The sequence below is a fragment of the Trachypithecus francoisi genome, unplaced genomic scaffold, assembly GCF_009764315.1.
Source record: "Trachypithecus francoisi isolate TF-2019V2 unplaced genomic scaffold, Tfra_2.0 Lachesis_group21, whole genome shotgun sequence".
NCBI classification, from domain to species: Eukaryota; Metazoa; Chordata; class Mammalia; order Primates; family Cercopithecidae; genus Trachypithecus; species Trachypithecus francoisi.
In genome coordinates, this window is record NW_022681467.1 from 52,173,327 (window position 1) to 52,198,528 (window position 25,202).

The 25,202-nt window shown below is 46.8% G+C and overlaps 1 protein-coding gene across 5 annotated transcripts in view; it reads left to right on the plus strand.

Annotated features, from left to right (window-relative positions):
• Window positions 1–25,202, plus strand: part of CASS4 (Cas scaffold protein family member 4) — a 50,087-nt gene that overhangs the window by 15,936 nt on the left and 8,949 nt on the right. For 3 of the 5 annotated variants that reach the window (XM_033186807.1, XM_033186805.1, XM_033186803.1), the window contains exons 2-4: window positions 10,832–11,254; window positions 19,885–19,986; window positions 24,109–24,189. In XM_033186807.1, coding sequence (XP_033042698.1) covers window positions 10,832–11,254; window positions 19,885–19,986; window positions 24,109–24,189 — 606 coding nt within the window. The remainder of the gene's footprint in view (window positions 1–10,831; window positions 11,255–19,884; window positions 19,987–24,108; window positions 24,190–25,202) is intronic. The other 2 variants (XM_033186804.1, XM_033186806.1) reach the window with 2 other exon arrangements.

A 25,202-nucleotide genomic window follows, 5' to 3' on the forward strand; every position in this document is an offset into this window, starting at 1 on the left:
ACAGTGGACAAGACTAACACAGTTCCTGCATAATTGGAGTGTGATGGACACTCCTTTCAGAGCAAACAGACTGGTTTCGTGAGGGGCTACACTGAATCTAAAAAATTAAAGAGGATTTTCCCCCTTCTTTTTTTATCCCCCCTGAGACAAGGTCTCACTCCGTCTTCCAGGCTGGAGAGCAGTGGCACAATCCCGGCTCACTGCAACCTCCACCTCCCACATTCAAGCCATCCTCCAGCCTCGGCTTCCTGAGTAACTGGGATTACAGGCATGTGCCACCATGCCCAGCTAATTATTATATTTTTTGTAGAGATGGAGTTTCACCATGTTGCCCAGGCTGGTCTCAAACTCCTGTGTTCAAAGCAATCTGCTCACCTCAGCCTCCCAAAGTGCTGGGATTATAGGCGTGAGCCACCACACCCAGCCAGCTTCTCCCCCTTATTTGATCAGTTACAGGAAAATAATATTAGCTGACACACAGAGTGTGTGAGAAGTCTGGATTGTTATGTGGGGTTTGCAAAGTGAGGACCCTTTCCAGATCACCTTTGCTATAACTCCTTAAGCTAGGTATGATGGTGTGTGCCTGTAGTCCCAGCTACCTGTGAGGCTGAGGCAGGAGGACTGCTTGAGACCAGGAGTTTAAGGCTGTAGTGCACCATGATCATGCCTGAGAATAGCCACTGCACTCCAACCTGGGCAACATAGCAAGACCCTGTCTCTTAAAAAATAAAAATAAAAAACCATACCTCATCCTTTTAGAGGTGACTTCACAGAATGTTGTTACTCACCAGAAGTCCCTCCCAGAAGAAGTGTCTGTAGATACTTTGATTCTTCCCCAGGTTGTCCTTCCTCCTTCTCTGTCTTCCCTTTTTGGAGAATGTGGCTGGGATAAAATGGAGGTGGTGAGGGGATTTTTCTTATGTTCTTGGAAACTTTTTTTTTTCTTTTAACATAATGTCCTTTTAAAATGATGGAAAGTGGCCGGGCGCGGTGGCTCAAGCCTGTAATCCCAGCACTTTGGGAGGCCGAGATGGGCGGATCACGAGGTCAGGAGATCGAGACCATCCTGGCTAACACGGTGAAACCCCGTCTCTACTAAAAAATACAAAAAAATTAGCCGGGCGAGGTGGCGGGCGCCTGTAGTCCCAGCTACTCGGGAGGCTGAGGCAGGAGAATGGCGTGAACCCGGGAGGCGGAGCTTGCAGTGAGCTGAGATCCGGCCACTGCACTCCAGCCTGGGCGGCAGAGCCAGACTCCGTCTCAAAAAAAAAAAAAAAAATGATGGAAAGTAAACATTCACAAGCCAACAGATAACACTATTCTCTCTGCTTTACTCTTTCCTGGCCTGTATTTGAATTTACATGAAATGAAATACTTCCAAGTATAGTCGAAGGGAGACTATTGACTTTAAAGATGATCAAAGAGCCCTTTCTCCATTCTGCACTCACTCTCGATGTTGAGTCTGGGCTCAGCTACCTCATAAAAATATATAACAGAATATGTCACTGATCTCAACATAAAAGCTCCTACATCCATGGAAATCCTTCATGAACTTCAGGGATTCACATTTCCCATGTATCAAAAGATCTGTGATATTTATAGTATATGCATTTTTTAAAATGTGGTTTCTCTACAACTAAGTGTCCTCTCCCGGCCCTCAAAGGGGAAGTAGGAAGCATTCCGTCATCTTGCCTGAATACTAAGAATTCTTGAAAGTAAGACGTAGAATCTGTGAGAAGGAAGCCGAAACGCGAAACACGGACATTTTTCAAAGAAGGATTTTAGTAGAAGAAAAATGTCCTTCTTGACCTTGGAGATCTACATCTCTGTGCAGAGCAGGAGCCTAGACATCACTTACTGCTCTGGCTTCCTTCACAGTTACCATCTCCACCACTAGTTTGGGGAACTTCCTTATTTACCATCTCCCACTACGCACTGGTGACCTCACTGTATGATTTACCTTCCCAAAGAAAGAATGATATTCTAGGTTGCTTGGATGGAAATGGTCTCATGATCTCTACTTTCCTATCCCATAGTTACTACTGTTTTCATTTTAGGAGCATAAGAGTTTGGTGTGGGGAGGGCTGTGAAAGATAAAACAAGGAGGAAGCAGGATGGGGCTGTGATGCTGCTCTGACCCCTGTGACAGGAAAGAGAGAAGGAGCTGGACAGACTAGGGAGAGCTTCAAACTGTGTGGCAGCTTAGACGCAGTCTTGACAACTCAACTGGGGCTTTGGGGTAAAGGTTGCCCATTCAGTGAGTCCTGCAATGGGCAGAAACACTCAGGCCCCCTGACTATTAACTTTCAGTTTGCAAAGGAAATCTGGGTGGGGCCTCTCAAACCCCAGCAGTGGGCTGGACTCAGCAGCAGAATGCTTCACTGGGCCTGAGGAGTGATATTTTAAGATCTACCTAAGCATACCACAGCCTCCACCACACCCAAATGTCTTATGCCTGGCCTGCCTCACTCATGTATATTTCTCACGCAGCTCCTATAATCCTTTGAGTTTGCTGCTCCTCCTTATAGCTGTCTTTAAACCAGCTCTTTCTGGATTTGCACACATTTGGACATAAGAGTTAGCAGATTAGAGTAGGAAACACAGTTGGACTTGGGAAGGCCGTGCAGAGTATTGGCAATAGCAGGCTACAGTCAGATAGATGCGAGTTTGAATCCCCGCTCTGCTCTCTGCTGCTGTATGACCTTAGGTCATTAATCTCTCCTAGTCTCAGGTGCCACAAAGCACTAAAATGAGGCCAACAGAGCAATCAGTGTACCCGCCCCCCGACCTGCCCCCCAGCCCTGACACTCTTGAATTTCTGCAGCTTTGCTCTTTTGAGTAATCTAAAGAGAAAGAAAATTGAAGGTAAAGCAGAGAAGCAAGCTGTGCATGTGGGCGAGTGCACGTGGGCGCAGTCACCCAGGCAGTGTGTCCACCCCGGCCTAGAGAGGGGATTTCCATCCTAGGAACAGGGACGATGAAGCAGCATAACTGAAGCTGCAGCAGCTGCTTGTCTCCTGGCTCATCTGAGCTGCTCCTGCCTAGAGCTGCCACGCCTGCTGATGGCTCTTACACCACCGTGGGTGATGAAAGTGTGCGGGCCAGTTCCCTCTCTGCTTCTTACTTTCCCTGGCCCACTCAGCAGTGTGTCCCTCTCTTCTCTGTAGTTATGTTCCTGCTTTTCTTCCAAGCCTCACCTCAAGTTGCATCCAGTCCTTCACCAGCTCCTCCCCAAAACTAACGAAATCCAGCCTCCACCTTCATCCAAGTCACAGGCATCTCCCAGCTGGACCGGACAACTGGCTTTGAATCGCCTCTCTGGCTTCCACTTGCTCCATGCACCCTGTTTTCCACCCAGTAACCACGTATAAACAGCAGCCGCCATGGAAATTAGGAGCCAGAGCCTTTGTTGATCTCTCTCCAGGCAACGTGGTCATTTTACAGTTCCTCCAACTTTCCATGCCTCCCCAACACACACACATACACGCTCACTCACACTCCCACACGTCCCCTCACCCACGCACTCCAGCCTCCACACATTCCTCTTCCTCTGCCTGAATGCTCTTTATCTAACACTTTATCTGACTAACTCCTCCTCACCCCCATGGAAGCTTCCATGGCCACTTTCTCAGGTAAACTTTCCCTAAGCCCTCACCCATCACTACTTCCAAACTGCACTTATAATTTTTCATAACTTCCTGTATTTTCTCATAACTTCCCATATTTTTTAATAACTTCCTGTATTTTATTTCTCATAACTTCTTGTATTTTCTTTGCATCCCACTTACGAGAGGTGGAAACCCAGTATTTATTTCTGTGATGATTTGATTAGGATTTGTCTGCTCCACTAAAATGTACATGGCATGAGAGCCGAAACAGTTTTGTTCACCACGATGCCTCCAGCAGAGCCCCTGGAATACAGTTGATGCTCAATACAATCTCGGTGAATGAATGAATGAATGAATGAATGAATTGCTCCCCAGATTTCTCCAAGTGCAGCTAAGACCACTGTATCCTCAGCTGCTCGGGTTTAGATGAGCACATTGCATCTGCCAGGTGTGGAAAGGTCTCCGCACTGAGGTTATCATCACCATGAAGGCAGTGAGCCTCTTATTCTTCACGCTTGTTTCCCTATCCTCCTCCCACTCTTCCTTCCAAATGCGTATTCATTTTCCTTTTCCCTCTCCCGGCTGTTGTATGAAGATGGGCATTTGTGGAAAATGTCCTTTTTGGAAATCGTTTAAGAACAGTTCTTCCATTGTAACCAGAATCTAACTGCTTGTGTACCCACAAGGAACAAAAATGTGAACATATGTCCTCCTTCACCTCTTAAATTTCTACACAAATATTTCCAATTAACACTCTATTTAAGAATACCTTGTGAGTGGCCTCAGCAACCATTGCGATGGTTACTGGATGCCTTTGCAGTGGCCTGTCAACTGCTTCCATCTGTTATTCACAAAGAGCTCAGTGCAGTGCCAGGAACACGGGTGCACAATGAGTGCTGGCTGCTGCTATTGCAATGTCCAGTGCTCCCTGCATGCCCAGCCTGACCACAAGAGCCGGAGCATAGCCGAAAGTGGGGTGGTCAGGGGCAGCCTCTGCAAAGGGGTGACTCGAGCTGAGACCCAGAGGAAGAGTATCTGGTAGAAGAGAGTTCTGGGCAGAAGGAACAGCAAAGGAAAGGTCTGAGGTGGAAGCAAGCTCAGGGCACCTGAGAAAAGTAAGAAAACAATGTGACTGGAGGGAAATGAATGAGGGTAGAGCTGCGAACTGAGAGGCGAATCCTGCCTCGAAGCCACACTAGGAAGGTGACCTTTTGTTCTGAATGCAGTTCTAAGCAATTAGAGATTTTTAAAATAAGAGACCAACAGGATCCAATTTATGTGTATAAAATAAAATATTCTGGCTTGTGTCTGGAGAGTGGATTATAAGGTGAAAGAATGGATGTGAGGAACCAATTAGAGTTTAAGTGACCTTGAACAAGTCATTTGATCTCTCTGGCCCTCAGTTCTCTCATCTGTAAAATGGGGATAAGAAAGTCTGCCTCTGAGATTTCAGAGAAATAGGTAATATAATGACTTCAGTGCATCCAACACAAAATAGGTTCTCATTCAATATAATTCCCTGTTTTCCCTCCATTCCGGGTAAGGAACTCTCCAAGACTTTTCACATGCATTTCATTCTTCTTTTGTAACATTAACATTGATGGTCTTTGCTACTGAAACTCTGAGACATAATTAATTGATTGCATGAGCTGTCCAGAGACCCCCCCCGTCAATTGTAATGAAACACAATACAGTATTTCATTCATGTGGAAGGGAATCGTGTTATGGTAACATACTTAGAGTTTTCCTTTGCTGGGAGCTTACATCCTTTGAAGATGTGGTCTGCTGTCCTGAAGACAGCAGGTCAAAATTTGAAAATAAATCATATATCAAGAATAAGACTGCTGCTGTTCATCTTGGACAGCTGTGGATGCCCATAAAAACCCCATTGTTCTCTGGAAAAAATCCTTACTTTTACAACAGACAAATCCACCAGCTAAGCTGCGTTCAATCTGGACCCTTCAGAGCAGCTGCCATATTGCAACAACTGCTCTGTCTAAAGACATGCACTATCTTATTTCTAGACAAATGCAAGCACATTTCAGATGATGGGTTTTTAAAGATTGCTTTAAATGTATTTCATAGGAATTATGATGAAATATACCATAATTATTTCATTATAGCCTCTGCAAAGGCTTTCATTTTCCCTTTTGTTCCCAGTGTAAATGGTTAAAGTACAATTTTCAAAAAGGCAAAATAATGACTCTCACGCAAATATAAAATGAACTCATGTCAAAGATTTTAATCAATTTTGGTCAATTAATAGGGAATCAATGAAATGTTAAAACTAGGTCAAAGATCGTTGAGGATGCTTGTCCAACTTGAATGAATTTATTTTTAAAAAGAGATCATTGAGGTGCTAGGTAGGTATAGGCAATTTAATTAAGGAATATTAGAGTGTGATTGCAAGGCTAAATATGAAACTGGTTAAAGTCCTACAAGATAACAAACTTACAAGATAATAAACCTTTCAGATATCATTTCAGATAATAAACCTTTCAGATTACTGTTTTTTTTTTTTTTAACTGAACAGCAATTATTTGTCTATTTAACTGGAAAAAAAATCTACAAAGTCGCATGTAACTTTCCTAAGTCCTTTTTTTTGTGTGTGTGAGACAGGGTCTCACTTCCTTACCCAGGCTGTAGTGCGGTGACGCAATCTTGGCTCACTGCAACCTCCACCTCCTGGGCTCAAGCCATCCTCCCAACTCAGCCTCCCCAGTAGCTGGGACTATAGGCGTGCACCACCAAGCTGGACAATTTTTGTATTTTTTGGTAGAGACAGGGTTTCACCATGTTGGCCAGGCTGGTCTGGAACTCCTGACCTCAAGTCATCCACACGCCTTGGCCTCCCAAGGTGCTGGGATTCCAGGCATGCACCATCACGCCCGGCCTAAGTCTTGACCTTTAATCAATACTCTTTATAAGACTCTAAAACTCTAGTCCCTTAAATACTTCATCACTGCTGGATTCTCCAAGCTCAGCCCTCACATTCTTCCAACACATTCAAGGGATAATGATTCCGTGTGCAGACTAATTATGCCTTGAAGTTTACCTTCTGGACATGCTGGTGGTCGTTCTTACTGAAGGTTATCCAAAAGTGTGGTCAGGGGGTCACAGAAAGCTTCCTCTTACCCTACTCCAGACAGAAATAGGAGTGCTCACCTTGGTGTTTGTGACTTCTTACCTCTTAAAGACTTGAAAATGGAGGTGTTATGTCACGCCTCTCTTTCATTCATTAACTCAACAAGTAGCTAAGATCCCCTACTCTGTGCTGGACCATGGGATGCAGTCCAGAACAAGAGGGTGTGGCCCTCGCTCTCCTGGAGCTTACGTTCTCGTGGGGAGACAGACCCTGGATGAGTTGAACCCTAATGTGATAAGTATTGATGTGCAAAGGTGTTGAGCCTAAGTATGGGGAGAACTAGTTTGGTTGAGAGGGTGTCAGGGACCCTTTTCCTAAGAAAGTGACATTTAAGATGAGCCTGGAAGGATGTGTGGGATTTCACCGGGTGGAAAGCTGCTGACTGCTTTGGGGTAGAGAGAACAGCACAAATGAGACACTCAGGCCCTCAGAAAGGGTGGTGCCCCGGAGGCCAGTGAGGAAGTGATACCAATGAGGATGTAAGCGTGGGAAGAGGCAAAATCACACAGAGCCTTGATGGTTTGGGCACAGTTTGGGCTTTGTCCAGAGGGTAGTAGGGAGCCACTGAAGGGTGGTAGAGAGGGGAGTGGCATGATCAAAATTTGTGTCCCTGAAAAACTCGAGGACAGCAACAGTGCCATATGTAATAAACATTCCATAAATGTTTGCTGAATCTGTGAAGGAATAATTGGCTGACCCAGAAAGACACCCCGTGGGATGCCTGACTCCAGGACGTACAGTCAGTGTCCATCAGCTGTAGCTCAGCTCTCTGCTTTTCAATGTCATCTCATACACCCACTGGGCTCAGACAAGTGACAGCTTCATATCTTCCCTCTCACTTGAGGATATCTGCTTCACCATGGAGAAGACAGGAAATCTCTACAGGCAGGAATGCCCCTCACAATACATATGCCCCTAACTCCTTTTGGGACCTTTTTTCTATTAAAAAATGAGTTAAAAGTGGGGTACAGCAGGGAGGTGACACATTCCCTGAGTTGCCTGCAAGTTATCCCCTCAGCGGCAAGAGGGCTGCAGCTGAGTCTGTAGTTTTGAGTAGTCTGGGTGTTGCTAAGAATGTGCTAGGAAATATTTCAAGTTTCCTTGACAAAGATTTTAAAACAAATACATCATCCAACAAAGAGGTAATGCACAGGGTAGATTAGGGTACAAGGCACTGTGCAGTCTCATTCACAGTGGGCGGAGGTGTGAATGGATTGAAACTTTGCTGGAGGGGAACGTGACAGCCTCCGGAGCCCTGACGGTTTCCACCCACCGACTTCCTGCTGAAGAATTTATCCAAGGAAATAAACAAGGGGAGTTGCAAATACTAGCTATGAAGATGATAATTTCAGCATTGTTTGTAATAGCTAAAACCTGCAATTAGCTAAAATGTCCAAAACCAAGAAGAAAAATTATGTTTCATCTATACAATGGAAAACCAAGTCACTGTTTTAAAGGATATTGAAGAAAAATGTTTATTGACATGGAAAGATGCTCACAATTTATTTATTTATTTATTTATTTGAGATGGAGTCTCACTCTGTTGCCCAGGCTGGAGTGCAGTGGCACCATTTCAGTTCACTGCAACCTCTGCCTCCCGGGTTCAAGTGATTCTTCTGCCTCAGCCTCCCAAGTAGCTGGGACTACAGATGCACACCATCATGCCAATTTTTTTTTTTTTTTTTTTTGTATTTTTAGTAGAGACGGGGTTTCACCATATTGACCAGGATGGTCTCAAACTCCTGACCTTGTCATCCGCCCACCTTGGCCTCCCAAAGTGCTAGGATTACAGATGTGAGCCACCACACCCGGTCCCACAATTTATTTTTAAGTGGGAAAAAAAAAGCAGATTATAAAACAGTGTGTTTCATATTATGCCATTAGGTTTTAAAACTTTAACGATGACTGTAGGTGTGTATGTGGACAACTATGCAAAAGAAAAGATCTGGAAAGATACAAAAACCAAAGAATTAACAGCAGTTACCTGTGGTGGTGGCACTGCAGGCATTTTCATTTTCTTCTGTTTGCTTATTATTATTTTTACTTTTTGTAAATGAACTTTTATTACTTTTGTAGAAAGAACAAAAGGTTTTATTTACAAAAATTGTTCACGATCTCCTAGGATCTCAGCTGTATTCGATTTTGTGGGGGACGTTCAATGTCTCTCTGGGTGCGTGAAGGATCTGATTCTACTTACGGTTTTTAGATAGACTTGTGGTGCTGTTTCCCGAAATCCACACAGACCTGCTTGTCTGGTTAAGACGGTTTTTATCAGCAGTTGGTCTTCCAATTCCATTTTTGGAACAGAATAGAAATATTAGGCAAGAAGCACAATAATTTTCAACAAATATAATGGGGGAGTTGGTCACTTTTGCTTTATTTATGAACCATATGAACAAAGGTTAATGAGTTTAAAAGGTGTAATTACATTTATTTAGGAAATAAAAAACCGCTGGAAGGATAAACACCAAAAATGGTGTAAATTGGTATCTCTGCGTGCTGGGATCATGGGTAATTTTCATTTCCTTCTTTTATTTCTCTCTTTTTCTGTAATGAACATGTATTGATATAAAAAGGTGGGGAAAGGTGATTACTTTAAAACCTCAAGAAACAAGTTTGCCTTCATGTAATTACAGTGGAAAGTTCAAACAAGAAGGGGGCTCAGCCATCACTGCCGTGGTAACGAGTTGATTTGTTTTAGAACTGTGTGGCTTACTGAAAGAGTGTAGGTTGGAGAATTAGGAGACTGGGTTTGATTCTGGCTTTGTGACCACAGGCAAGTCACTAACCTCCTGAGTCTTTTATCATTCACTAGTTTTTGTTTTGTTTTGTTTTGTTTTTGAGACGGAGTCTCGCTCTGTTGCCCAGGCTGGAGTGCAGTGGCATGATCTTGCTTCACTGCAACTTCTGCCTCCAGGGTTCAAGCGATTTTCCTGCCTCAGTCTCCCGAGTAGCTGGGAATACAGGCACATACCATCATGGCCCGCTAATTTTTGTATTTTTGGTAGAGACAGGGTTTCACCATGTTGGTCAGGCTGGTTTTGAACTCCCAGCCTCAAGTGATCTGCCTCCTCGGCCTCCCAAAGTGCTGGGGTTACAGGCCTGAACCACTGCGCCCAGCCTCTTGTCGTTCACTTATTAATGAACATGTATTGAGCATCTTCTATGTACCTGGGCCTGGGCCTGACACTGGGGACAGAATAGCCAAGTGAGATGTGGGCCCAGCAGTCACAGAACTGCCAATCCAATTCAGAAGGAAAATAGCAAAAACCAGACAAAAAGCGACCTAATAGTAATGACAGTCACAGCTGCCTGTACCAAGCACTTACTAAATGCCAGGCACCTGTACATGACAGAGAGAGAGACACCCATATGTATACACAATATATAATGGACTGCTATATATATAGGATATATGTGGTATACATATATGTATCAATCCATCATATTTAGTATGTGTATATATGTATCTATGTATACACATATATGCATACATATATACACATACATATATACACATATATACGTATATATACATATGTGTATATATACAAGGGTCATGACTTCCACAAATTAAAACAGCGCCGTGACACAGGAGTTGGAAACCAGCCTGAGCAATGACAAAACCCCTCCTCTACAAAAACACAAAATGTAGCCCAGTGTGGTGGCACGCATGTGTAGTCCCAGCTACTTGGGAGGCTGGGGTGGGAGGACTGCCTGAGCCTGGGAAGTCGAGGCTGCAGTGAGCCAAGATTTCACCACTGCACTCCAGCCGCGGCAACGGAGTGAGCCCCTGTCTCAAAACCCTAAGCAAACGGGCCATGAAAGCATATTAGGACCGTGCAACCCCGTCTCAGGATACAGGGAAGTCTGCCCTGAGGACATGACATTTCACTTAGACCCCAAAGACATGAAGGAACAAATCAGGCAAAGAGCAGGGACAAGAGCCTCTGGTGGAAGAAATGAAATGAAAGGGCATTAAGAATTTGCATTGAGCTTTCTAAGAGAGTGGGACTGGTGTAGCGGTCACTGGCCGTGGTGCTAACAGCAGATTCTCTTCTCCCCTCTCCACCCGCAGGCACTCCTGGCCAGGGCGCTTTATGACAACTGCCCTGACTGCTCTGATGAGCTGGCTTTCAGCAGAGGGGACATCCTGACCATTCTGGAGCAACACGTGCCAGAAAGCGAGGGTTGGTGGAAGTGTTTGCTCCACGGAAGGCAAGGTCTGGCCCCTGCCAACCGCCTCCAAATCCTCACGGAGGTCACTGCAGACAGGCCGTGCCCCCCATTCCCGAGAGGCCTGGAAGAAACTCCTGCCAGCTCAGAGGAGACCTATCAGGTGCCCACTCTACCCTGCCCTCCCACTCCAGGCCCCGTTTATGAGCAGATGAGGAGTTGGGTGGAGGGGCCCCAGCCCCCTTCTGCCCAAGTCTATGAATTCCCCGACCCTCCCACCAGTGCCAGAATCATCTGTGAAAAGACTCTCAGCTTTGCAAAACAGGTACGCATACTTCCAACTACTAGACATGGGTTGAGGGGTATGGAAATACCCAGGGGCCTAACTAACCCTTGAGTCATGGGTGTCCTCCAGATCAAACATGCAAAATGGGAGCCCAGATCGCTGGCGATCTCACTCGGGGAGCTTGTGTGCCAGGTTGGGATGGAGAACTCAGCGGCCTCCACCCGCTTGTCGTTGACACCCTTGGCCCCCTGTAATTCCCCAGCTCTCCAAGGCTGGGCGCAGACTGTGGGAAATGGAACGCTTAGCTGAGCTGTGTGGGAAGGCACTGGAGATGTTCATGGCGGCCTTTTCACAGGATGAAGGATCACCAGGACTCCCAGTGACAAACGGCAGGGTGGGGTTTCCATGGGTTCAGAGGCAAGAAGTTACACATCACGTTTAAAATGTATATTCCAGGCTGGGCACAGTGGCTTGTGCCTATCTATATTCCCAGTACTTTGGGAGGACGAGACAGGAGGATCATTTGAACTCAGAGTTTGGGACCAGCCTGGGCAACATAGTGAGACCCTGTCTCTACCAAAAATTTAAAAATTAGCCAGCATAGGCCGGGCGTGGTGGCTCAAGCCTGTAATCCCAGCACTTTGGGAGGCCGAGACGGGCGGATCACGAGGTCAGAAGATCGAGACCATCCTGGCTAACCCGGTGAAACCCCGTCTCTACTTAAAAAAAAAAATACAAAAAACTAGCCAGGCGAGGTGGCGGGCGCCTGTAGTCCCAGCTACTCGGGAGGCTGAGGCAGGAGAATGGCGTAAACCCGGGAGGCGGAGCTTGCCATGAGCTGAGATCCGGCCACTGAACTCCAGCCTGGGCAACAGAGCGAGACTTCGTCTCAAAAAAAAAAAAAAAAAAAAAATTAGCCAGCATAGTGGCACACACCTGTAGTCCCAACTTCTCAGTGGGAGGCTGAGGCAGGAGGATCGGTTGAGCCCAGGAGGTTGAAGCTGCAGTGAGCTATGATTGTGCCACTGTACTCCAGCCTCCGTGACAGTGAGAACCTGTCTTAAAAAAAAAAAAAAAGTATATCCCCTTCAATGCAGAAATTTTATTTCTAGAACTGCTATGGAAATATACAAGCAGGCAAATATATGTCTGGATGAGGAGACTATAGCCATTATGACATAGAAAACTCAAAGAGGCCTAAATATTTATTAACAGTTGGATTGGTTATACATATCTTGGCATATCACCACAGCAAGCTGCTGTGCAGTTGCAAAAAAAAAAAAAAAAAAAAGATGAGGTATTTATAGGAGGAAAGAAAGATCTATTTAAACAAAAACCAAACAGATATCAACTCAAAAAAGAGGCAGGGTGCAATGGCTCATTCCTGTAATCCCAGCACTTTGGGAGGCCAAGGCGGGCAGATGACAAGGTCAGGGGTTCAAGACCAGCCCGGCCAACATAGTGAAATTCCATCTCTACTAAAAATACAAAAAATTAGCCAGGCATGGTGGCGGGCGCCTGTAATTCCAGCTACTCAGGAGACTGAGGCAGGAGAATCGCTTGAACCTGGGAAGCGGAAGTTGCAGTGAGCTGAGATTGCACCATTGCTCTCCAGCCTGGGCACCAAGAGTGAAACTCCATCTCAAAAACAAGCAAACAAAAAACTCTAAAAAGGAATCATGTATATGAGTGTGTGTATGCATGCGTGCTCTCACACTGAGACTGAGAAGAACACGGTCCGGGATAGTTACCCCAAAAAGGGGAACTGGTTAAAGAGAAAGTGAAAGAAGGCAGTGAGCTGGGGCCTTTATTTTATTCGCTCCTGTGTCTCCAGCACCTGGGACCAGGTCTGGCCTGGGGTAGGTGCTCAATCCATATCTGACAAACAAACAAATTAGGAAGTTGATTTTTATGTCAGATTGAACATGTATGACATCCGTAATTTTTAAAAATATCAATTAGTTTGTTTTTTTGAGACTGGGTCTTGCTCTGTCTCCCAGGCTGGAATGCAGTGGTGCAATCACTGTTCTCTTCAGCCTCAAACTCGTGGCCTTCAGCAATCCTCCTGCTTCAGCTTCCCAAAGTGCTGGGATTACAGGTGTGAGCCACCATGCCTGACCCAAAGTATAAATTTTTAAAAACAGAGGAAAAAGAGCATTCATTAACTGTAGAATGGGCTAGGCTTGGTGGCTCATTCCTGTAATCCCAGCAGTTTGGGAGGCCAAGGCAGGCGGATCGCTTGAGCCCAGGAGTTTGAGACTAGCCTGGGCAACATAGTGAGACCTCATCTTTACTACTACTAATAAAAAATAATTAGGCAGGCATGGCAGCAGGCACCTATAGTCCCAGCTATTCAGGAGACTGAGTCAGGAGGACCTTTTGAGCCCAAGAGATTGAAGCTGCAGAGAGCTATTATTATGGTGTCCCTGCATGCCAGCCTGGGTGACTGACCGGAACCCTGTCTTAAAAAATAATAAAACAAATGCAGAATGAAAACTTTTTTTAATAAGGGAAAGAATTAAAGTAAGGAAGGGGAAAAAGAATGCGCTATTTCCCACAAAGCCCTGGCCTTCATGAGGTGTTGAGATGCAGAGCAGATGTGCACAGGCCTCAGTCACTGCAGGCATTTCCTGCCATAAGATGCTTTGCTTTCAGCTCCTATGACACATCCCACCCGGCCACAGCTCTGGCAGAGGGTCTTGGCAAGGTCTGTGTGCAGGGAAAGGCCGCTCTTCCTGATGCATGTGCTGTGGGGGCCCCAGGAATGTGCTACTCACCATTCAGGCCTTCTCCACACCAGCTTCCAAGGTTGTCTTCAAACAGGAAGGTGTTGATTCCTTAGAAGATTTTGAATACTTTACATTTTCTAACTCCCTGGGCTACAAGACATAGAACCAGACAGTTGTTACATAGAACAGCTGCCAGCACAGGCACTTGTTACAAACACCAGGAGGAAGCTAGAGGAGCCTTCTGAATCAGTTGACGAGGTGGACACTAATGCTCTTTTCTGGAGCAACTGGCCCCAGTCTAGGCCTGGCATGCTCAGCTGCTGTCTGAGCAGCTGACTCAGAGCAGGGCTTTGCTGAGGTTTCTTTTAAGAACAACAAGTGACATTAGCTGAAGTTAATTTGAATTTCTTCCAAAGCCATGAAAGGAACAAACAAAAAAATCAATAGCAATTCCTTCCTCTCCCGGAAAGGAAAACAGATGCGCTGTCGTCTGACGGTTGACCAGAGGACACTCAAAGACCCGTTAACAACCAGTTAAGGGTTTTCGGATAATACAGGGACAGGCTCCTACAAGGTACTTAGTAAATATCTCTTGCATGAACGAAATTGACCAAACACAACATAAGGTTTCAAAAATATGGAGTCCGCTATCAACTGTTAGATTGACATCCCTGTGAAAGGAAAGATGAGTTTACTATTGAAACTTAACTTTGAAAAATGATCAGGGCATTAGCAATGAGATTTGTCCTTGACATTAAGTGCATCAACCATCGATGTTAAATGCATCAACCATTTGAGCCCTTGCTTGTGGAGGCTGCAGCAAACAACAGAAACCACAAGGAAATTCGGGGGGGGGTCCCTTTAACCACTGAGCAGGGTTCTCAAGGCGGCCACAGTAAACCCCCCCGGGGGAATTTCCTGCCTTGTTTTCCTTCCTTAAGTTCCCTCCATGTCTGCCCTACCTACAAGTTTGCTCCCTTCCTTCCCTCACTTCCTATTTATTTACTTTAAAAAAAAAATTTGAGACAGAGTCTCACTCTGTCACCCAGGTTGGAGTGCAGTGGCGTGATCTAGGCTTACTGCAACCTTCACCTCCTGGGTTCAAGAGATTCTCCTGCCTTAGCCTCCCAAGTAGCTGGGAACACAGACTCCCACCACCACTCCTGGCTAATTTTTCTTTCTTTCTTTCTTTTTTTTTTTTTTGTATTTTTAGTAGTGACAGGGTTTTGCCATGTTGGCCAGGCTGGTCTCGAACTCCTGACCTCAGGTGATCTGCCCACCTCGCCCTCCCAAAGTGCTAGGATTACAGGAGTGAGCCACTGCGCCCAGCCTATTTACTTAAAAATTGTCTTAATTTCTTGGCTGGATGCGGTGGCTCACACCTGTAATCCCAGCGTTTTGGGAGGCCGAGGCAGGTGGATCACCTGAGGTCAGGAGTTTGAGGCCAACCTGGCCAACATAGTGAAACCCCATCTTTACTAAAAATACAAAAGTTAGCCATGTGTGGTGGTGCACACCTGTAGTCCCAACTACTCAGGAGGCTGAGGCAGGAGAATCGCTTGGACCCAGGAAGTGAAGGTTGCAGTGAGCTGAGATCACACCACTGCACTCCAGCTTGGGTGACAAGAGGAAAACTCCGTCTCAAAATATAATAATAATTTTTAATTTCTTGCCTTCTCTGTGCTTGGAGTCTCTCAGCAAGAGATGTGGTCTGTGGCTTACAAGTCAGGAATGCCATTTCACTTGGCTTCTGGGGCAGCCAATGTTGCACTGGGTGATTGGGGACCTCCCAACACCCTCTGTGTTTCTCCTTCCTCCTCTGTATTGGGAGAAGGTTGGACCCCATCTTTTCTAAAATCACCTTCAGTTGTACCTTTTGGTTTTTCTAAATACTTCTCTTCTTCCTCTGCTTTGAGAAGGAAGGAGCTAGAAGAACTTGAAGACCAGTTAACAATCAGTTAAGGATTTTTCTGATCCACAGAAAAGGCAGACATCTCCTCCCTGCTCATGTCTTCTAACCATTAACCCTGAGGCTAAACTGCCCAGAAAATACATTCCAAGTGGAAGCGACTGGTGGTAGACCGGGCAACTCTGAGCCACTGGTTTTGAACTGTTTTCCCATGGCAACTTCACAGGCTTGGAACACAGCCTTTTGTGAGGCATTTCACGGACTCCTTTTTATATCTGTGTTGACAGTCTGTAGACTAAGAGCGGCCCCAAATTAACGTCCGAGAAGGTGGAAACATGTCATTTTTCCCAAGTTGTCCTAAGAGAGGCATCTATGTGTCAGAATGAGACATCTCTATAGCTGGGTGAGATCGCTGCATATCCTTAGATTAGAACAACTCTTCATTTTACAAATGAGGACATTAATTCCCAGGGAGGTGGAACTGCTGGTGCAGTCACACAGCTGATGAAGGAAAACTTCCATCACCCCCCAAAACAGAGCCCTTATTCCTTGATCTTTTTTCACCTGACTCTGTGACTGACACTATTCTTTCTGATGAACACTTTATTGAAATTTCACCTAGAGATGCTCAGTGACAGATCAGTAACTTATATCCAGACCACGAAACAACAAAACTAGCACCCCAGAAGCCTCCAGTGCCTTCTCTCTGTCACTTCCCCACTAGGGTAACCACTATTTTGAGCTTTGTTTTATTTTTTTTATCCCAACTTCCTTAATATAATGTGCTGGCCTAATTAAAAAAAAAAAAAAAAACCACCACATCAAGAACATATTTGATTTCAGTTTAAGTTTAGAAGGAACTCTTGTATTTCAAGAGAAAAGGGCCAGTTTTCCTGGTGAAACTGCTCTTGGATCCACTAGTTCCTGAACTGGAGTTTCCTTCTGTCTCCCTAAACCTTTCGAAACCATGCTTCTCAAACGTGTTCCTTAATTGATCACCATAGTGGGACTGGGCCTACGTTTTCCAAGAAGCACTGGGCATTTTTGAGCTGGCTTCCTGCCATCTGAAATGTCATGCACAGGAAAGTCCCTTTGCTCTGTGGACTTGCCCTTATAGGCATAGGGGACCCCACAGTCAGCCATCAGAATAAAATAGACCTGAAGCCATGGGGAGGAATAGGCCTTGGGACAGCATTTGGAAAGGGTCTGCGGGTGGAGAAAGCTTGGTGTGTTCAAATAACTGAGAGCTGGGAGGAAGGTGACAGCCCGTGGTCCAGGACACAAGGTCCCTGGGTTTGGTGGGGGCATAGCCTGTCAGACCGGGTAAGAAGCTTGGATTTCTGACCTGGTGTGGTGGCTCACGCCTGTAATCCTTCCACTTTGGGAGGCTGAGGCAGGTGGATCACTTGAGGTCAGGAGTTCAAAACCAGCCTGGCCAACATGGTGAAATCCTATCTCTACTAAAAATACAAAAAAGTAGCCGGGCGTGGTGGCAGGCACCTGTGATCCCAGCTCGGGAGTCTGAGGCAGGAGAATCGCTTGAACCCGGGAGGTGCACGTGGCAGTGAGCCGAAATGGCACCACTGCACTCTAGCCTAGGTGACAGAGCGAGACTAAAAAAAAACGAAGCTTGGATTTCATTCAAAATGCAATGGGAAACCACTGATGGGCTTGTCCACCTAGACCAATCAGCCTGAGACCACCAGGAACAAAGTCAGGTTTACTGAGCATAAAGAAGAAGATCACAGAGCAGAGGAACCACGAGGCAGCTCACAAACAGGAAAAGGTGGCATCATGATGGGATGGGGAAAGGCGGGGTTTAGGTGAAATCTAAGCAAAGCTGTGTCTTGATAGGCTCTGGGCAAAACAGGGCAGTGTGCAGGCTGGACGAGGGCCGCTCTCCCCTTGGGAACCACAAAGCAAGCGGAGATAGACGGGGAGTGCTGGGCCCGGAAACCCCTTGTGTGAGGTGCTACATGAGGGCCTGGGAATCAAGGCTGCTTCTCTGTCAATGACTCGGATCCCCCACGCGAGAGTGGGATGTTTCATTCTTACTGATAGCACTTTGGAGAGCTGTGCTTCCAGAGCCTAGGATTTTAGGGAACCAAGTTTCTCAGGGAGTAAGAAAGCAGTCGTCACTCAACGAAGGGGGCTGTTTTGACATGTGACAGCTGCAGCGTGTCCTTGGAAGAAATGTTCATCCTGTTTGCATTGCAGCTGCTTTATCTGTGTCCGCGAGTCTAGCCAGGTGAATGGCAGGGTGGATTTTTACACTGTGTGCTAATGTTTACCATCCAAGCCGTACGCATTCACTCACCAAAAACAAACAGATAAATCTAGCACGTACATTGCCAGTGCTGCATCCTCGGGACACCCAGTCCTCAGCAACTGCTCCTCCGCCTGCATTCCCCTTCCTCAGCTCCGCACATTGAAACCCTAACCACTCCCTGAGCCAACTTAGAAAGCCCCCTAGTCAGCAACAGCTCCTTGGGACCCCGGTGGGAAGTACATTCCCCTTGTCCTGGACTCCGGAGCTTCCCCCTGTCCTCTCCTCCAGGCCCTGTCTCACTTCCCAGCCTGTGTCCTTGGTGTACTCAGACCTCATTTCCCTCTTAGACTTTAAGCCCGTGGTAGACAGCATCCTCTACTCTAAAAAAAATCGCTCATTCCCAGGCCACTTGTAGAGACGTTCTAGTTCAGGAGGTCTGGGTAGGAGCCTTGGCAGCTGTATTATTTTTAAATTCCCTAGGGGGCTCGGATCCCTGGCTGGGTTCGGAAGCTGCTCTGTGGCACCCAGTGTGGTACCCACCATTGAGCCTGGAGGACATCATTGAGCTCTGGAGGACTAACTTGAATCTGAAGTTCCCATTCACAGACCCAGGCTCCATGGCTGAGACTATGTTTCCCAAAATGGCTTGAGCAATAACTGGCCAAGTGCTCTCAATAAAATATAAATCGGGGCCTGACGCAGTGGCTCATGCCTGTAATCCCAGCACTTTGGGAGGCCAAGGCGGGCGGATCACCTAAGGTCGGGAGTTCAAGACCAGCCTGACCAATACGGTGAAACCTTGTCTCTACTAAAAACACAAAATTAGCCTGGCGTGGTGGTGCGTGCCTGTAGTCCCAGCTACTCAGGAGGCTGAGGCAGGAGGATTGCTTGAACCCAGGAGGCAGAGGTTGCAGTGAGCTGAGATCACGCCATTGCACTCCAGCCTGGGCAACAGGAGCGAAACTCCACCTAAAAAAAAAAAAAAAAAAGTATACATATATAAATTGGATGGTCAATCCCATCCTTTGTAGGATAAAATTCAAACTCCTTAACTGACCCGCTCCCTGTTAACCTTTCCCGTTCCATCCCTCCCTCCGCCCCTCCCTCACTCCTCTCCATCACTTTCACATTGCCAGGTTCTCTTCTGCCTCCCACTGCTGCCAGCAAAAGCTGCCAACTGCAGCTCATCTGGTCACCTCCTGCTTCCCTTCCTCAGCTCAGGTGACGAGTCCTTAGACAGCTCTCAGGCCGCAGTTTCCTCCCAGACCTTGTTGGTCCCTCCACCTTACATTCTTAAGGTCCCCTCTGCCTATTGCATGCACATCTCCAGCCTCAGCCTAGCTCGATGAATGTAGATGAATATCCCAGTATCAGAGTCACAGCTTCCTGGTCGCTAAAGAACATCAGAATCACCTGGCAAGCTTGTTAACACTGCAGGTTCCTGGCCCCACCCCAATACCCAGAGACTCCGTCCAACCCGCGTGGGCCCAAGAATATGCATGTTAACTGCTTCTGGTGAACTTCGCAGGTGAGGCAGATGCACGACATCTTGGGCCACCTGCGAGGAAGGCTGCCTCCACCAGGGAGCCTCCCACCCGTACCCTGCTATCTTGAGAGTGAAGAGCCTGCCATGGGGGTGCCAGGTGACTCCCTCAGCAGTGTCCACCCAGCTGTCTATGCTTTTGGGGAGATGACTTTGAACCTGACTGTGATCATCAGAGTGACATTTCCTTTTCCTCTGCTCTCCTCCTTTCTCTCCAAGGCCATCATCACGCTTCCCAGACCTGCCCGGGCCTCACTGCCGACTCTGCCTTCCCAGGTGTACGACGTGCCTACCCAGCACCGGAGCCCCGTGGTCCTGAAGGTGAGCCTTGTTCTGGGGCCCCGCATCACCCAGACCTCTGCGCCCAGAGTCTGGGGTTCTCGACCTCACACCCATATTGCATTTCAGCATGACCATGGAGGCCAGGGGCTCCGCCTCCAGAATACACATCACCACTCAGAGGCCAACTTCATAACCTCCTTTTTACCCATGGAACCCAGTCCTGCTCTAGAAAACATTGTGACTACTTGAGTTCTGAATATTTTGAAATTTTTACTTTTCATTTATAATAGATTGTTTTTTCTCTTTCTTTTTGAGATGGGGTCTTGCTATGTTGACCAGGCTGGTCTCAAACTCCTGGCCTCAAGCAATCATCCCATCTCAGCCTCCCAAAGTGCTGGGATTATAGGCATAAGCCACCGTGCCCAGCCATTATTTATAATAGATATTTAATATGTATATGTGTGTACATACACACACACACACATTTTTTTAAATGATGTTTTGAAGGATATGCACCACAGTCTTAACATGGATTATCATTGATTATCTTTTTTTTTTTTTTTTTGAGACGGAGTCTCGCTCTGTCGCCCAGGCTGGAGTGCAGTGGCCGGATCTCAGCTCACTGCAAGCTCTGCCTCCCGGTTTCCGCCATTCTCCTGCCTCAGCCTCCCGAGTAGCTGGGACTACAGGCGCCCGCCACCTCGCCCGGCTAGTTTTTTGTATTTTTTAGTAGAGACGGGGTTTCACCATGTTAGCCAGGATGGTCTCGATCTCCTGACCTCGTGATCCGCCCGTCTCGGCCTCCCAAAGTGCTGGGATTACAGGCTTGAGCCACCGCGCCCGGCCATCATTGATTATCTTAACATTGATTATCTCTGGGGGAAGAAATTTCAGTTGTTTTTTTTTAACTTGTTTTTATATAAGGGGAAACATCAAATTTGTAAGACATGCTTCATGTGATCAAAAAATAGCTTTGCTCCTTTCTTAGCCCATCCAAATGCTCTGCAGTGGCGTTCTCCCCACCCATCTGCTATTGAGATCAGTAGCTCCCAACCTCTGTTGTACGCAAAAGCATCTGAGAGCTTTAGCTATCCTGGTGCCTGTGCCCCAACCCCAGAGACTGTGGAATCAGGCCTAGGTGGGACCCAAACATCAGGATTTTTAAAAGCTCTCAGGTGATTGTACTATGAAGCCAGGATTTAGAACAACAGTTCCTGTCTAAATAGAATTCCAAGCAGGCTCTGTGACTTCCTGGACACTCACAGGTAATAAGTCACTTTAGGCCAGGCGCAGCAGCTCACACCTATAATCCCAGCACTTTGGGAGGCCAAGGCGGGAGGATCACTTGAGGCTAGGAGTTCGAGACCAGCTTATCAACATGGTGAAACCTCGTTTCTCCTAAAAATACAAAAATTAGCTGGGTATGGTGGTTCATGCCTGTAGTCCCAGCTACTAGGGAGGCTGAGGCGGGAGAATCATTTGAACCCAGGAGGTGGAGGTTGCAATGAGCCGAGTGAGATCACACCACTGCACTCCAATCTGGATGACAGAGCAAGACTCTGTCTGAAAAAAAAAAATCAAAAATTTTAAAAAAGGTCACTTTAGCCTCGCCAGGTCAGTTGAGGAATTTAATTGTCTAGGCAATAATCAAACTTTCTAGTTCATTTAAAGCCAAAGCTCCTGCTGCCCGGCTTGGGCCTGCCTGCTGGGCTGGGCTCCAGGGACTGCCTAAGTTATCTGCTGTTTCACCATCTCAGTTTTCTACCCTTTCTCACTCACTGGATGGTCTCAGACTCCTGCAGGGCTGCAAGAGGCAGGCAGGGAGAAAGGCCCTGCTCACCTGGTTCTGTTGGCAGGGGTGCTAATAGCAGTGGCCAGTGTGGCAAGCTGATTCTTTCTCTTCTGGGGCATTCGTGTAAGTGCCACGTCCTCTGCCCCCCACTTCCTACCCCTCACCTCCTTGCTGAGCATCTCTTACCTGCAAGTCCCTCCAAGTGGGCAAATGCGCCTCCTCTGGCTGCTGGCTCCCCCCTTAGCTCTGGGGCAAGCAGGTCATCTCCAGCCACATCCTCCTGAGATTCCCTGAGCCATTCCTCCCTGGCTCTTGCTCCAGCTCTTGTGTGAGCCATGCCTGGTCCATGACAAACACACAAGCTCCCTTTGCCATGATAGACTCCAGGAGCACAGGCGTTTGCTTTGGGTGCAAAAGTTATCAATGGGCTGGGTGTGGTGGCTCATGCCTGTAATCCCAGCACTTTGGGAGGCTGAGGCAGGCGGATCATCTGAGGTCAAGAGTTTGAGACCAGCCTGGCCAACATGGCGAAATGCTTTCTCTACTAAAAATACAAAAATTAGCTGGGCATGGTGGTGGGCACCTGTAATCCCAGCTACATGGGAGGGTGAAGGCAGGAGAATGGCGTGAACCCGGGAGGCGGAGCTTGCAGTGAGCTGAGATCGCACCACTGCACTCCAGCCTGGGCCACAGAGTGAGATTCCATCTCAAAAAAAAAAAAAAAGTTACCAATGAAGACACACTTGTATGACTCACTTCACTCACCTTGCCCTAATCCCAGTCCCACTAGACCCTGTCTTTATGTAAAAGTGTGACATTTTGTTCATGATTTTTTGCATTATGATTTTTAAAAATATTGCATTTTAAATAGTATTTACCTTGATGACTGAGTTTTTTTGGTGCCCTCTTAATGTTGTGCCCAAGGTAACTGCTTTGCTCTCCTCCCCCTGGTCCTGACCCCGAGAACAGGCGAACCACAGCACGGTGCCACTCTAACCCTGAGAACTGGCCATCCAGGGCATGGCTGCCACCCTCTCTCTTCACCTTTCCCAAGCCAGAGTCAGCCCCCATCCACTGTGACCCCAAGCTCAGGGGAGACAACTCAAGTCATTGAATGATCCCATGGGAGCACTTGATGGTTTGCTTTTGGGGAGTGAAAGGCAACCCCCGCTACACTGCACCCCATTTCCCAGCTGAGGAGCGCCCTCAGGAGACTCACAGCCCAACTCCCTCTAAAGAAACCTTCCAATGTCCAACTTTTTCTCTCTTTATTTGCAAAACCTGTTTTGGTGCTCTCTTGCCTTGCTTTGGAATTTGTAACCTGTTTTTTGTATCCTAATATATATGTTTTACAATTATTGTACACGCTATATATATAATATGTTATATCATATACATATCTCAAGCCACTGAAGGAGTCTGAGCAGGGGAGTGACAATCAGACTTTTAGGAAGTGCTATGCCTGGCACTTAGGTCATTGCTAAGATGCACGTTTATCGAATGAGTCTCTCACACCCTGTTTTTATTGCTCTCGTGATGTGCACAGTGTCATCCAGCTTAGTGTCTGGTCATTAGTGGGCACTCATTAAATATTTGCAGAATACATATGAGTGATAAACACAGGAAAATTTCTACTGAGAAAAAGAAAGAAGACATACTAGGTTTCAATCTCATTTATCCTCTGGCTTAATTTTAAGACGAACCTAAGATAAATTACCATTTTTAATTTAGGCAACTGCTTAAATTAGGCTCTGTTGCCCCTGCCCCGCTCCCCCGCAACCTTTGGTTGAGAAGTCTCTTTTTTTTTTGAGACAGAGTTTCGCTCTTGTTGCCCAGGCTGGAGTGCAATGGTGCGATCTCGGCCTACCGCAACCTCCACCTCCCGGGTTCAAGCGATTCTCCTGCCTCAGCTTCCCAAGTAGCTGGGATTACAGGGATGCGCCACCACGCCAGGCTAATTTTGTGTTTTCAATAGAGACAGCGTTTCTCCTTGTTGGCCAGGCTGGTCTCGAACTCCCGACCTCAGGTGATCCACCCGTCTCAGCCTCCCAAAGTGTTGGGATTGCAGGCGTGAGCCACTGCGCCCAGCCTAGAAGTCTCTTTTCAAAGCACAAAGTCCATTGTTGAATGTATACCCTGTTATGAGAAGAACTTAGGACTGTAATGTCCCCTGCACTGCCTCAGACGAGGAAGGTCGGGGACCCGTCACCTAGATTTCCACCATTAGAGCATCATGACCAAAAGCACCAAAAAGTCTTCAGGAACTTGTGTCTTCCTTTGGGAAAAAGCACTGGAATAGGCAGCGTTTGTGATGTGTAGCCATTAGGAAAGAAACAGTCACGTTGTCTGCCTTTGTGGTCTTTCCCCAGGAGCCAGAGAAACAGCAGCTATATGACATACCAGCCAGCCCCAAGAAGGCAGGACTCCATCCCCCAGCTGGCCAAGCAAGTGTAAGTATGAAGAGGTGCTAAGGTGCGGTGTTATGAACACATAAAAATCCTCTCAGAAATGTTTTTAGCTTGGGGCCAGGTGCAGTGGCTCAAGCCTGTAATCCCAGCACTTTGAGAGACTGAGGCGAGTGGATCACCTGAGGTCAGGAGTTCGTGACCAGCCTGGCCAACATGGCGAAACCCCATCTCTACTAAAAATACAAATATTGGCTGGGCGTGGTAGCAGGCGCCTGTAATCCCAGCACTTTGGGAGGCTGAGGTGGGTGGATCACTCGAAGTCAGGAGTTCAAGACCAGCCTGGCCAACATGGTGAAACCCTGTCTCTACTAAAATATAAAAGTTAAAAAGAAAAAAAAAGATGTTATTAGCTCAGTCAAAAATTAGAATACAAATTCCTTATAACAGAGACCTTACTGCATTTGAGGTAAAACCTCTCATTGAGTTTGTGTTCAGGAATAGGACTAATTATGTGGTTTGGGATAAGTCTTTTAACTTCTCTGTTTTTATGGGCTGAGAGTATTAAGTGAGATAATCCTGCAAAGGACTTGGGACAGTGCCTGGCACAGAGCAAAACTGTGTAATGGCTTCTTATTATGACAGACCTTAGGGGCATGCTGTGATACAGTACACTTTTATCTGTATTGGGCGAATGACTTTATTTGAAATCTGTGTGATCTATGTTTATAATTGGATTCTACCACATGTGTCCCACAGACACACTTACACCCAAGGTCATTAGGGAACATCTTACAAGAAAGCTGGCATTAGGCCGGGTGCGGTGGCTCAAGCCTGTAATCCCAGCACTTTGGGAGGCCGAGACGGGCGGATCACGAGGTCAGGAGATTGAGACCATCCTGGCTAACCCGGTGAAACCCCGTCTCTACTAAAAATACAAAAACTAGCTGGGCGAGGTGGCGGGCGCCTGTAGTCCCAGCTACTCGGGAGGCTGAGGCAGGAGAATGGCGTGAACCCGGGAGGCGGAGCTTGCAGTGAGCTGAGATCCGGCCACTGCA